This window comes from Nylanderia fulva, unplaced genomic scaffold (assembly GCF_048542155.1).
Source record: "Nylanderia fulva isolate GAGA-0341 unplaced genomic scaffold, ASM4854215v1 Scaffold66, whole genome shotgun sequence".
Classification (NCBI taxonomy): Eukaryota; Metazoa; Arthropoda; class Insecta; order Hymenoptera; family Formicidae; genus Nylanderia; species Nylanderia fulva.
In genome coordinates, this window is record NW_028190764.1 from 511233 (window position 1) to 526351 (window position 15119).

At 35.0% G+C, this 15119-nt stretch overlaps 2 protein-coding genes across 2 annotated transcripts in view; one reads left to right on the forward strand and one right to left on the reverse strand.

The window, feature by feature from the left end:
* dpr1 (defective proboscis extension response 1) overlaps positions 1-15119 on the forward strand; it is a 355906-nt gene that overhangs the window by 309055 nt on the left and 31732 nt on the right. Inside the window, exons 4-5 of the mRNA XM_085488239.1 lie at positions 6138-6357; positions 11992-12089. Of these exons, the coding sequence (XP_085344365.1) occupies positions 6138-6357; positions 11992-12089 (318 nt within the window). The remainder of the gene's footprint in view (positions 1-6137; positions 6358-11991; positions 12090-15119) is intronic.
* Pect (phosphoethanolamine cytidylyltransferase) overlaps positions 1-15119 on the reverse strand; it is a 125667-nt gene that overhangs the window by 12874 nt on the left and 97674 nt on the right. The window lies entirely within an intron of this gene.

Below are 15119 nucleotides of genomic sequence, written 5' to 3' on the forward strand. Positions count from 1 at the left end.
AGATATAGAAAAATGACATGTAAAATTGAATAAGAGAGACGGAAGCCGTTCTTTTTTCCATGCACTCCGATGAAATATTTCCAATAAGGGAAAAAGAATAGCGACAGTGCAACGAAACGCGAGCACGCGAAGGACACAAAGGTTGCCTTCTCTTCGATCATCCAGGCGCAATCTGGACCTCATACCTTTCCTATCGAGAGAGAGTGTGTATGTATGTACATTCTATTGTCGGAAAGTATGCGAACGCCACTCTACTTCAACGGAAAGGAATGAAATCGATTAAAGCGCAGTTTCATGCCGGACTCGGAATGCGATCTTGTCGTCGAGTAAATGATACCGCGTATCTTTCCGGCACGAAGTCCACTGAAAGTGGACTTAACCTTTAACCCAGATATATCCGGGCAGCATTCCAGATTTTATTATTTCGCGTGGAAATGTGCGCGATGTACGATAGCTTTCCCGGGTCCGTGAACCTTCACATATCGCTATAACGGAGCAATCGCGGCGCGAATCGATAAATAATTTATTGCCGTCGATACGGCAATAAATCGTGGCCGCTGACCAAAGTTAAAATATTCCCGTGATTTCTTACATCTTTCATGCGAGGGAAAAAAAGAATTCCATTCACGATCTCTCGCGAGATATGATATTGCGCGGAACTATAGCTACTGCAATAATGTGTCTGTGAATGAGAGACTAATGTTCACTTTTAAGGATTCAATAATGATTTTTGCTGATAACCCGCTGACGCAAACGGGTGAATACATCGAATAAAGTGTCGAATAAATCATATTGGTTGAGCACGTGGAAAATATATCCGGCGGAAACGCGTTTGTATTTTTATCAGCAATAACTGGTGCATCGCACGACGAAATGTCGAATTCAAATTTGCTGATGCGAAAATTAAATAAACCACATGTATAAAAGCTAGTAGATTCATATTGACATTTCATGAGCGATACTTGCGTGATGAGAAATGTAGTTCTTGCGTCATATCTGTATGTAGCTCGTTTATGTAAATAGTCCCGCTTTTGCAAACAGTATCCTTTTAATAGAGTAAAAGCAAATTTTGAGTAACAAAAGTGTTTCTTTTTTTTAATACATTAATTTAATTTATTAAAATTATTTTTATGTTTATTCTTCATAAATTAATATATTTTTCTTATATCTAGAAAATAATATATGTATAATACGTGTCATTTTAAAAATTAGTAAAAATCATAAATTTAAAAAGAATAAAACTAAATATATGATTATAAAATTATTTCTTAATTAATATTTTATTCCGTAAAATTACGCTTGATGAATAAATTTTAAATCTAATATATAGCAATTATCATAATTGATTAAGCAATTAAATATTAATAATTTTTATTTATAATATCGTAAAAAGATATTTTATCATTTTTTCACGAAGCAATAAAGCTAAAGAAAAAAAACTTTCTCAAAACTATCATTGTATAATTTTGATTAAATTCATTGAACGATAAATAATAATAAATAAATTATTTCAAATGCCTGTGTAGGCGCGTAAGAAAAAGTTTTCTTATTTTTTCTTGGTTTCGTCAGTCGTTTCGGCGAAAGACGTTTTATCGTTAATTTTCGGTCGCCATGTATTTTAAACTATTGAAAAAGCGGGACGTTCCACATCCAGAGATCCTCTCCACATCGGATTTATTACGTTTCCAACTTTAACAACGTCCGAGGAAACTTGCCTATCGGCAGCGCGACTTTAACCAAGTTCGGGATGAGTTCGAGAGTCGACCACGCGACAGATATACCTGAGAACTCAATCCGTACCACGCGTGATTCAACTCGCCTGGACGGAACTTCGCCAATTTATTGGCCGAGAATTCTATGGAAGATAAAATAAGTGTACCGGAGACGGATCGTCGCGAAGTAATAAGTCACGCCATCAGATATATACGAACTTCCGACGAGAGGCCACCCCGGTCTGTTCGACTAGATCAGCTCTTTCGATAGTATAGATGTAGCTCTCGTATCGTGATGTTACCGTCTACTACGTTTTAACGTATTTCAGAAACAACACAAAAAATATGAATACAGTAGTATTAGTATTTTTGAAACTTTGACTACACTCTAATATTTTATAACATTAGAACAACATAAGCGCGCGCCATTCTTCAATTTTATATTTAAAAAATTATTAAAGTTTTATTAAACTCGAATTTTTTGACAGAAATCAGCTGATAATTGTCAAAAATATTAATCGTGTTTAAAGTATCATAAAACATATGATTTGAAATGTATTATAATTTTAATTTTTATAACATTTTATTTTAAAGTTTAATTAGCAAATTAACGTTTTATTAATATTTCTTTTTTTGACAGAAATCAGCTGATTAAAGTCAATCAGCATCGCGGAAAAGAGACTTGTGAGAATCGACTTAACATGTCTTTTTTTGAAAAGGAAAAACTTCTCAAATTTGACATAAATGTCTTGCTGCGAATTTTCTGGTGCGTAGCAAACTTTAAACAAGACTTTAACAAATTCAATATTATTACGATACTTATATTACAACATTAACATGTAGACGTCGTATCGTCTGTCATCGGCAAAACTTTTAACAATGTATAATCAAAGAGTAGTACGAGCATATTATTTGCAGCCGTCTGGGTGACACGTGTTATACGATAAAACAAGTTACACACACTTGAACCTACTTGGGAGGCATCTCGAGTCACTTTGACGTTAAGCAGCTTAAACGGCTGATACATCCGTGTTCGCCGTTCCGTACATCGGATTAGCTGCACCTAAGGGCTCCTTGTTCCTACGCGCTGTAAATTGGAATCTGTTCTCTATTACTGTACTGACACTCAGTACCCGACACAATTTCTCCTTAGCTGTAGTGAGTGGCAAACACGAATGTGAGCAGTTAAGAGACAAAGCTATATATGACGAAGATCGTGAAATGCGTAATCTTAAACAGATGGATGTAATATTGCATTGTCTCTGTTTAGATAGGAGAACTATTAATTACAAAAACATCTTTAATGAAGATGAACAGTCACGTAATTAATGTTTGAAGCAACGGGGAGTACGAATATATTCATGAAATACAAATTAAAATTAATTTATTGTTTTATAAGTTTGAACATATATATTTTACTCTTACTGAATATTTGAAAAATTGCTCGGATAACATTAAATAAAAATACAATTAAGAAAGATCTTAAGAGCCATACGCGGATGTTCCTGCGGATGTATGGCTCTTAAGGCCTTTCTTAATTGTATTTAATATTAAAGAGCCTCGAGATAGTCTTAGTGTATATTTACATTAAATAAAAGTTTATTTTCCATCTCGTAAGCGCAAAAATTTTCGAGTTTGAAATTATTGAGCAATCATTCTGATGGAATATAATTATCCAAACTTATCAGAAACATACATAAAATCTAATTTTGAAGTCTGAAAAGTGTATGAAAATTATTTCTTCTATAAAATAATGTGCAGTTGAAAATTATATTTTAGTTATATATATATATATATATATATATATATATATATATATATATATGAACAAGTGTTAATTCAATATCGTTACTATTCCAAACGTAAGCACGAGTTCAGCGAAGTAATTATCCTGGCAAGTACGCCGCCCGACGTTGATACGCAACTGAACTGAGAATTATTCGTGTAATCTACATCATCGTAATATTCCGCAAACTGGAATCGATTATTTGCCACGTTGAACTTCCATTAACTCCAGCCGGCTGTATTTATGTATCTGACAGTTGTAACGCGAGTGCAATTAGATGCACATTGAAGCAACCGTAATTTTCTGGATTTCTCTGTTTCGTTAAAATTATCTTATTTCGCGCTAGATGGAAAATAGATCGAAAAATAAACAAAATATGCAGATACTGTCACGTTTGTTGTATCTGTCCTCTTAAATTGATGTGCATTATAAAAATAGTTTTCAATTTTGATAAAATTATCTCCTGTATTAGCCATCATCTTTATTCATAAAAGACAAATACTAATTTACATTATTCCAAAGCAACGACGAATTAACATCGAGTTTAAATTTGCATGCTGTACACAAACTTAAGAAATAAAATCGTTCCTTACTCCGTATACGAGTAGAATACCCTCGCAGACTATCGATCCAGGGTAACGTAAACACTATGTAGGAGACAGTAGAAAACGAGAGATAGATAGGTCACAAAGAAACTAATCTCCAATACAGCGTAATGTAAAACTGATGGTCCCTTTTCAAAGTGAAGAAAAAACGACCTGTCGGAATACGGTCAGCGCATCTTTTGCATTACAAACGGAGATCTCGCAGTGAACTTCGGCTGAACCTCATCTAAACCTTATAAAAGATTTTCAGTAAGACATGAACGACAAAAGACTATCGCTTCAAACATGACTTATACGATTCTAAAGGTACAATCTAAAGTCTTGTCAAAATAAAGTTCTTTAAATTGTCTCATAAAAAAGATTTTCTGAATATTTTTTCCGATGTAGTTTAGCTGTTATTTTTTCCGTTCTTTGAACAAACTTTGAAGAATTTTTGTATATACATGAAATAGATCACGAATTAAGGTATAACCTTTTTTCTTTTGATAATACAAAATTTAATGAAATATATACAGTTCTCTTTATTTGCGTAGTAAAATTAGATATAAATGATTTTAATGAATATCAAGTCGAGAGTTTCTAAAACTGCTAAAGAAATTAATTAAATTTTAGAATCAATGTATAATCCTAAAATGCTGCAAATGCGACGACCATTCTCGCAAACACCTGAAATTGCAAATTATTATAAATAAACTTATCGTTAATGGATATTATGTTTTAATTAATTATATCGTAGCGCTGGCTGTACGTATTAACATACATATACGTATATAATTTATCGGTATTATAATATTATTCATGTCGAGCTTCATAATAATCCGTCGTAATCCGATGTGCGCGCATTTCAGAGTTAGTAATGTTGTAACGTGTCGATGCAAAAGTTGATCGCTTTCCGCGTGAAAGCGACGTTTTACCCCGAATGTCCTTTTTATCGTTCGGAGCAAGACCGAGCTTTTCTACGCTTTTCTACGCGTCTTCTTCAAATTCGACACATCCATTTTGCCGCCCGCGTGTGATAAAATCGAGAGACGCGAGGTTCTATGACTCGGGATGACAGCTCGGCAAGAATGCGCCCGGTCATCGTGATGTGATATAAAATCCGAACCGGCAACCATGACGCGGAGAATCCACCAGAGGTTGAAAAGTGGACAGTCGTGGTATGTGACTTATCGATCGAATATCTCGTCGAGGTGCAGCCTCGCCGTTTTTCACGGCGCTCCTTTATGCAGATGATGCATCGATGCGTCTTGCAAAATGGGGAAGGAACGTTTCCCGTTAAAAACTATTATATATCAAAAACATAGAGAGAATGCATGCGCGATCGAGTGCACTATACGGATTTAAAAATAAATATTGTATAAAATACATACATATATGCATATTTTATATAATATAATATTTTAAATCCGGAGCGCGAACATTACGGAAATATTACAAAGCCTATATGCTTATGAAAACGGATAAATGTTGTTGATTCCGCAATTACAAATTTATGAAATAGACCGTATTTTTCGTCTGAATATCCACAAATGGATACGAAACGTTTTCTCGTCAGGCGCGCGTGACTATTATAAAATCGCTCGTAAGTAATCGGTCGTATTTTATCAATTATCGATGCTTTTAATCGAACCCCCGCAGCAATAATGCCGTTATCGGTGGCTCACCATCAATTTTTTTCAACTTAATCGCCTACCTTTTATTACATCGCGATATGGCTTTATCGAGCAGTTCGATGCAACACGTGTAAACTCGCGTAAACGAGCGCTCGACGATTAAAACTGTCTCTCACCGATTTATTTCTCCCTCATGCCGTTGTTTTATGTTTGCATTTCGCCGCGCCCTGTAAAATTCGAATCTCTCCGATGAATTTATACAAACGTGACGTATTCAATTATTCTTCTTATTTTCCAAACTCTTTCAAGTCTCTAGAGCGTAATCCGCATTACTCGCATTGCTTTATCGACAATCTCTCTCAAGGTTCTCCTCTATATACGTCGTTATATTCATCGCAAAAATTCGCTTTCCGTTTTCCAGAAGCGCGAGCCAGAATAAGCGGTCCGCCGGATATCTACGTGAAGACCGGAAGTCTTTTGACATTAACGTGTCTCATGTCACAAGGTCCTCACGACCTGGGAACGGTAGCCTGGTACCGAGGGACTCAGGCGGTAGTGACGTCACCGCGATCAGAAAATGACATCGAGGCGGAACCACGCATAACCGTGGAGACGGAATGGAGCGACGCCCTCACATCGAGGTATGAATCAAAAAATTTGTAGTTTAATTTTACAGCTAAATCATTCTCTACTTCATTCATGCAATATAACGAGACAATCAATTCTTTCTATAATATACGTAAGCATTTTGAATAAATGTTTATGCATGCGATAGTCCCTCTTTCTCTCTCGCAAGATACAGAGAGAAGAGCGCTTATATATATATATATTACATTTTTTAAATAACTTATTTTTTTTAAATATCAAAAACTCAGTTTGCGCGAAACTCGTTTTTGCGCGCTGCGAACGAAATGGAAAAAAAAACCCGTCACGCTTGTCGCACATGTAGAGTCATCATTTCCCTCACTCCGAGCGAACTCTCGTAAACGTGCACGCTTCGCGTGTGATATTGTTATACGAAGTGCTATTTAATTTTTTACCACGGCTCCAGTCGGGCACAAGAGTACACGTCGACTAAATAAAAAATGAAGATTACGCGCGCGCGCGCGCCATATATTTGCGACGCTTACATTTTAACACAGTTTAAATATTTCAATTTTTGTCGCAACGTTCCCGCAGCGCATTTTTCAAAACCGGTTCCGGTATGTACATACAATGCGTGTCACCCTAAACGACATGCGCGCCGCAATTTTGTAAAATTGTTTGTTCAAAGACTTGGTGTGAAAACAAGTTTATGCGGCAGTGACGAAGTAAACTCGATCAATGAGCGGGATAAAAAAAAAAAATATCACATCCCTCTATTCGGTTACTTTTTTCTCCCCTTTCGCGATCTGATTACACGTGGCAAGTATTCGGGGTTAGTTTCGGCCCTTTTTCGTTCAAACGCTTCTTCCTTTCGAAACCTTCGCTCCGAAGATATCCTTCGTTGAATCGTCTGTCGCGTGTACAATATTTCATCGCACACGGTGTTCCCGTATCTTTTTCGAGCCGCCACCAGCGAAATAAATAAATGGCCTTCCGCTTATCCCCTCTCGCGTCCAGAGAAAATAATGAGAAATAATGGCGCGCAGGGTGGTTGTCCCGCCGGTCCTACACGTCGTCCTGGCTCTTTGAAAAACTGATCCTACGCTCAAATTAATTTATTTCGCGATACCCGTCGCGGCTCTACAGGGTCCCCTTAAAAACGCACACCGCCAACGTATTCGCAAGTAACAACGGCGAAAAAATATAATACATTTATCCCATATTATAATTAACGCTCGACAATGTAAGAGTGGTCATTTATTTTCGACCTTTATAGGTACGAATATTGCCATCTTAAATCTATTTATTTAAATTTAAATCCATTTTTCATCATTTCAAGATATTTATTATAAATAAATTCGTTAATAAATAAAATTTTCTGGAAATAAATATTAAATCACTGTTTTTTTTATAATAAAATAACAATGTTAATTAAGGTACAAAAATATTCCAAAAAATGTACAATATTATGTTCATTACGCGCTCCATTAATTCGGGATAAAAATGATTTCGCGCGACGGACCAGACAAGAATTCCAGGAGTCGGGACGTCGTGGCGTCGCGCACGTGACGTCTGATTATTCTAATTGTCCGGGGCAACGTCGAGGCACAAACAGGGGCCCTTTGTTACGTGGCTTGCCCACCGTGAAGACGCCATCGGACATGCCCCGCATTTCGGGCGAGAGAGAGAGAGAGAGAGAGGCTGTTTAGCCCGCTTATATACGTGTCGGGCCAAATATTGCGCCGTCGCCGTTGTGTCCGTCGCGCGTCCGTTTTTGGACGTGATTGACGATTGTCACGACGCTCCTCCGCGTTGCACATCGCGCCGCGACAAATTTACGAGGCCGCGGCTCAAGAAGCGAATTAATTGCCGCCCAGCTGCCTGGGCCGCGACTTCCGTCGTGCGCATTGCACGTCCGCTCTCGGTAAATCTGACATAACTGTCTGAAAGTAACGCGGTCACAGTCGAAATATTCCCACGGATGTGTCGCACAGTCCCGTCAGTAAATTTCATCATAATGCGACCATATATTTGTTCACAATGGACGTAATCGCTGTCAAAATGGTTGAGAGAACTTTAACGATCTCCCAGATATTTATTTTAATTCGATTTTTGCTTCTAATTGGGACTGTTCGTGTTGAACTATTTTTAATAATTTAAATTTATTGTTAACGTATTTCGCCTTTTAATTTTGACATAATTATTTAATTTATTTTGACATTGTATTGCGACTTTTTATTAGAAGTTTCATTTATATTTATTTATTTATTATTATATTGATTGCGCAGTGAAGAAGACTAAGTATAGTTCGAAACGTTTGTAATTGGTTTTTTTTTAAATTAAAGTTTTTCCAAGTTTTATAATAATTTTTTATTGCTCGTTACACATGGCCTCGTAATATTTAATAAGTTATCATTGTGTTCAGATATTTATTGAAAAATATATATATGCAAAATACACTTGAGATTTTATTTACTATATTATCATCGTTTTTAAATTTGAAAAAAAAAATTGTTTCGCGCCATTATATATAATTCACATTTTCTTCTATTCAAACTATTCAAATTTTCGCTCCGAAAATGACACACGAGGAATTTATCTAGGCGTTATATTATCCGCAGTAATATTGCCGCGCGCATGATATATATTCCAAAGGACGCGGTAAATACATTATTCTCATTTATAAAGAGATCGAGATATTCAAATTTCACGTTAAGCGCGAGGGTCTAATCTACGAGGTCGATTTTCAAGTCTGAGAGTTCCGCGCTCATAAATCGTGCGAGCTTTCGATAATGTGCAACCGGATATCGTTTTATTCCGTCACATCGAGATTACCTCTTTCCTCCGTCGTATATACCTAGACGGTGTGTATGTTCGTTGTCGAGAAGCTTATGTTAGTCTCCGGCGCCGCCATACGTTTTCATTATCCCGGGAGCCCATCGGAGGATATCTGCTATAACCCGTCTCGCGCTCCGGCATCGCAATAATTATTTCGCGAAACATTTGGTTCGCGCAAACGCGGCGGTACAAACCGCATATGCGGGACAGCGTTACGTAACCTTAAGCGGTTGTTATTGGTCCCACGAGTGCGATGCATTACGACGTAGCACGATGAAGCTAACTACTGAGAGAAATACGGGAAGTAAATGAGTAATCGATAATCTATTGGGAGCAGCGGGCAACTTCTTCGCGTGACGTTATATATATCGTGTAATGGATGCCCGTGTATATATATATATCTATATATATATATATATATATATATATATATATATATATATACTGCGCGTCCACTAATCTCTATACAGATGCGGCAGAAGTATGTATCTCCTTATCTAGAAAACGACAATTACGCCACGCAAACGCTAGAGATTATATACCAGTGAAAATAATTACCGAATAATTAAGCGATAGGTAGGTATTCTCTCGTAATCGATAATCTGTTGGAGATTAATTAAAAGTTTTTATAAGGAACTTTTATCTCGCTCTCTCTTCTAAGTAAAAAGATGCTGAGGAAAACGCGTCAAGGTAAATTTTTGCAACGCTTCTTTCGTGTTTAGCAAAGATAATCATTGAGTTTGAAACGGTAAAAATGTCAGAAAATGTTTAAATAGATTTTTCATTCGTTTAATGGTACGATATATAACAAATTCTAATTCGACGCAACAGAATCATTCGGAACGCGTTCAAACTACTTTGACAGCTAATTTCTCGTCAAGTTGACCGACTGTAAGTTAACTTTTACGCGATTAATGTAAAGTTTTCCTGACAGTCTGCACTCAATTTTGTGAATAGTGAAATGATATATTTTATCGAATTATTGTACATGGAAATATTCATATTCATATTCGCATTAATTTTATTTTTATCACATTTTAAATACTTATATTTATTATTTTTTAAAAATCATATTTTTATTTTCATACTTTTATGCTGTTTATTTGTGTACCTTTACCTTAAATCCGAATTTTATCTCTATATGCGTTTGAACTCCATGTATCGCGTCCGAACCAATTTAATGCCCATTTGAGAACTTGTACTTTTACAGCACCTGCAAAATCTTTCAGATACGCGATACAGCCTGAGAATTCGAGCCCATGTTCCGATTTCTATACCTATCGATCCGAACAAATCGATTTACTGCAGTTCATAACGGTAACGAGTGTCGAGCAAATAGAATGGAAAGCGAACAGGAAAAAAAAGAAATACTTCGCTCCCCCTGTTCCTCGATTATTACAGTCGAACGAGTTGCTCGAAGTTTGATCGGACGCGATGTAAACTCTGAGCGAGAAAAAGGGACCACTATTATATTATACAGTCGTAAAAACTGAGATCACTTCGGACGTTTGCGATAAAGAAGCAAAATATCGTAAGATATTTCGACGATAAAATAAAAGAAAAGCTCTTAATCTTATGACAATTCTATGATAATAATCATCAAATTAATAATTATTTTGCGTATAACACACTTTCATAATAATTAATATTATTAAGTTTAAAAGTTGCTATATCAGTAATTGTTTTTTTGCATGAGTTGCATTATGAAAATATGTTTATAATTCTGTTTAAACCATAATATATCCTTTGTAATGGTATTTTTGGAATATGCATATTTTTGTAGGTATTTCTTTTATTGCATATCTTGCATCATTTATGTATTTAATCGTCAACTATAATAGAAATACCTTGAAATCGCATTTACGAATTACATAACAGGATGCAATTTGCATTTCACGGATACCTTCGACAAAAGTATGCACGATGCATTACGCAGAGAGCAGGATGGATAATTGGATCGTTGCCGCTAGTAACGTCGTTGGATAATTATCACTGAAATAATGATACTTTATTGTCAGTTGCATCATTAGTTATTTTATATGATCCTGTACTTTATGTCCTGACGAAACTATACTCCACTAACGTATATGGAAATGCGTGATAACGATCTCGTTGTAAATTATGAATACCTTTGAAAATTTCACAAAAGTACGAAATTTTTTCATGATATATGTGAATTATGAAACAAAAAAGTGTAATAGTTTAGAACGTTATGTACGAAAGTTTTCCTGACAGTCTGCACTCAATTCTGTGAATAGTGAAATGATATATTTTATCGAATTATTGTACATGGAAATATTCATATCCATATTCGCATTAATTTTATTTTTATCACATTTTAAATACTTATATTTATTATTTTTTAAAAATCATATTTTTATTTTCATACTTTTATGAATCTTTATATTTTTTTCTTTCGATAATGTATGCGAGAGGAACGAGAAAACTCTTCACAGAGCACGCTTCAAAAGGCTGCTTTCATATCTGACATCTTTAACGACCGAGTAATTTTCTGCCTCCGTATATAAGTCACTCGTCTCTTTATTATACCCTTTTCTTTGATATAGATTAATCTTTTTTTTATTTTAATTTCAATCTTTTTTAAAAAATTTTCTTAATTAAACTTACATGCAATATGCAAATATGTAGTATAGAAAAGTTGAAAATTAAGTTATTTTACTAGATGCTTGACATTCATTACTTGCAATATATAATATTATTTATATTGTATTTGCCATATAATCGACTTAAATATTTAATGCACACATGGCGACGACAACAATTAGATATACACGTTACGAGTTATACATCCATTACAGTTTAACGATAAATTATTATCTTTTGTGTGACAGATTGAGGATTACGTATGCGAAACTCGGTGACTCCGGAAACTACAGTTGTGTTCCTACCGTGGCGGAGAGAGCGAGTGTCAACGTGCACGTGATCAATGGTAAGTTCGTCAGAAATGCCATAACTGATCCACGCGACAAGATAATCCCTATACATGCGTCGATCACTTCTCTGGGGGAGAGGGATTGCTATACGATACATACCCCGGCCTTTATTTATCACAGTGCATTAACCCTTTCACGCATGGAATATCCCTTTGCTGACGATTTAATCTTCTCGCACGCGTGCTCGCAGGAAATTAAAATTAAAGCGATACTCCTCTTTTGGCCGGAAAATCCGAGCTAAATTTTAATTCACAATCGTTATTACATTCGTATTACGTCACCGCGATCCATCTATTTGGTTCAATAATAAATTGCGTTCTTTATTTTATCTCAAATTCAAAAGCTTTATTTTTTAATTTTTTTTTTACTATCCTTTTTTTCGTATTAACCACAAAAGTTAAGGAAAATTAACTAGAAGATTTTTGAGCTACATCAGATTTTTTGATTGCAATCTGATGTAAGCCTTATTTATTTTAATGTAAATATTTGATCATATATTTATTAGAAATGGTCACATTCGATTACGTCGCGAATAAATCGAAGATTTTATGTTATCCTGGAAAAGCGGGTGATTTAATAGATGATGCGTGAATCATACACGAGGCACATTGTCGGCTTTATTGTCCGACATAGATGGTGTGTTTTTCGCTAGAGTTTCTCCGTCCGCCTTTACGTGATCGCCTGATAACGTATAGAAATAGCCCGATATCGCCAACGGCGCCGCGTTTTCTGTCCACGAAAAAGCGTAATATCCAGTGGGAGAAAGACTCGCAAAGATGAAAGGCAGAACGTGCAGACCGCTAGAAAGGCTCTGGTGACCTCGTAAGTGATCGAACTCGACTTATAGTCGACCGCAAGAAAACCCCAACCGCGTACTCTCGTCTAATTCGTGGTTGAGAAAATGACGATCAATAATAATTACAAGTAACATATTTATTAAACTATCGTTTCTTTTATAATTTTGTATCTTTTAAATTTAATTGTTCACACATTTATCTGAAGATTTGCATAATTTTTATATAAATTAAATTAATATGAATTCTGTGTCTTTTTCAGTATAAAACTCAAATTTTTATATTTTTAATGCTATTTATTCACATTTTTTTATATTAACGTAGTTTCAAATTCACTTTCTTACAATTAATTTTTAGAGTGTGTGAATGTGGGGTAATTATAGATATGAAAAAGATTTCTGGAAAATAATCATTTGACATCTCTTTCACGGTAGAATCAAAGTTTTCGTCAAATGTGTAGCTTAACAATAAAAAGCATAAACGACAAAAAAAAGAAACGCGAACGAGAGATTGCGATAAAGTATACCTGTAATTTACAGACACCGCCGATTATTATCTTCCTTTTTTTGTTATACCCGCTCTAGCGAAACATAATTCAATTCCGCGCCGAGGTCCGACCCATCCAACGTCCACCTGTCTTTTTCAACGATGCGATTTCGTCCAACTGTAGGTATTCCCGAAGGAAACTGCTTTCTTTCTCTCTTTTCGAGTCGCAGAGCACGTAATACCGTGCGTGCAGATATTTTTCCACGACGAGCCAACCAACATGCTCGGTGATTATTTTGTGCCTTTTATTGTAAATTTTTCAAGAAGGATGTGGAATTCTTTTCTCCCTCGCTTCTTTTTGTCTCTCGCGAAATTTCGACGCTATGCTGAAATGCAACTTCGCCAGCTGCATTTAAAGCGGATAATCTTTAATAACGACAAACGCAATCAATTCCGCTGATGTGTTTAAAATTTTATTATGTCGATAGACTTACGCTACATTTCTTCTTAATGATAATTAATACCACAAATGGTACATGAAATATTAAAACGGAAATTAATCATAATACTATAATCAGCAATACATACATATATATCGTATTAATTAGATCACATAATGTGATATAGAGAATACGAAATATACGTATATAATGCAATATGAATTTTTGAAAATTTTGTTCTTTTCAAGAATTATTTGAAAAAAAAAGATCGCAAAATTGCTATCTAATTAAACGAACGAGTCATAAAGATATTATATGGCAGTCTCATATATTCTGTTTGAATGCAATGCTATGCGCAGCAGCAATCGGAAATTTACGGCATCGCCGAGTCGTTAAACAAGCATATTTCAATGAGCGAAATGACCAAAACAATACTAAGCGCACGTGTTTTACATTATTGCAAGCGTAATTAATGCGCCGACATCTTCATTGCGCATTCGCGATCTCGGAGCTGTAATAATAAACCGTTTTACTGTCTAAAGATCTCTTTAAACGATCTATAATTTGCAACGAAATTCAAGAGAGAATTTTATTTATAAATTTTATATATCATGTAATGTAAGAAAAATAAAATATAATTAAAATTTTACCTTGAATTCGCACATAATATATCTTGAGTATCGCAAATTAATTATAAAACATCTAAGGCCTCTAAAGAAGCTCACTAACACCATAATCGTTACTTAGTTTTATAAAATCTCTAACTTAATTAATTTCTTTGTATATGACTTTAATCAATTTTAGATTAAAAATCCTCAAAGAAACAAATATTAAAATAATAAAAGAATAATATTATTTCATCAATATATAACTTATCCTCGATTGCACACACAAAAGCTCAATAGCAATGATAAATAATTCTCTTCTTTCTTTCACTGTTCTACGCGATATAGTATGCATACAATTTTCCATACATTTTGTGTGGCGCTAGATGAGCTCTTAGATGCACATGTGCATTTTATCAGAATCCGATTACTAGTGGAAAAAAAAATAACCCTCTTTTTGCATTTCATTTGTCTGCAGTTGAACGTAAATTATACATATATACTCGTTAAACCTCTCGTATTTGCACCTTTATTCGTAGGATAAAAATTTTTATCGTATGATTTTTATTGCACATTTTATTTTTTTATCGAATATTTCATGCGAGCATAATGCGTTCGCTGATTTCAATTAATTTCTGCTAAAATTTTACTTCCTCTTTTTTTAATCTTGGCTATGAGTAAATTTTCGATGTGATTAAAAG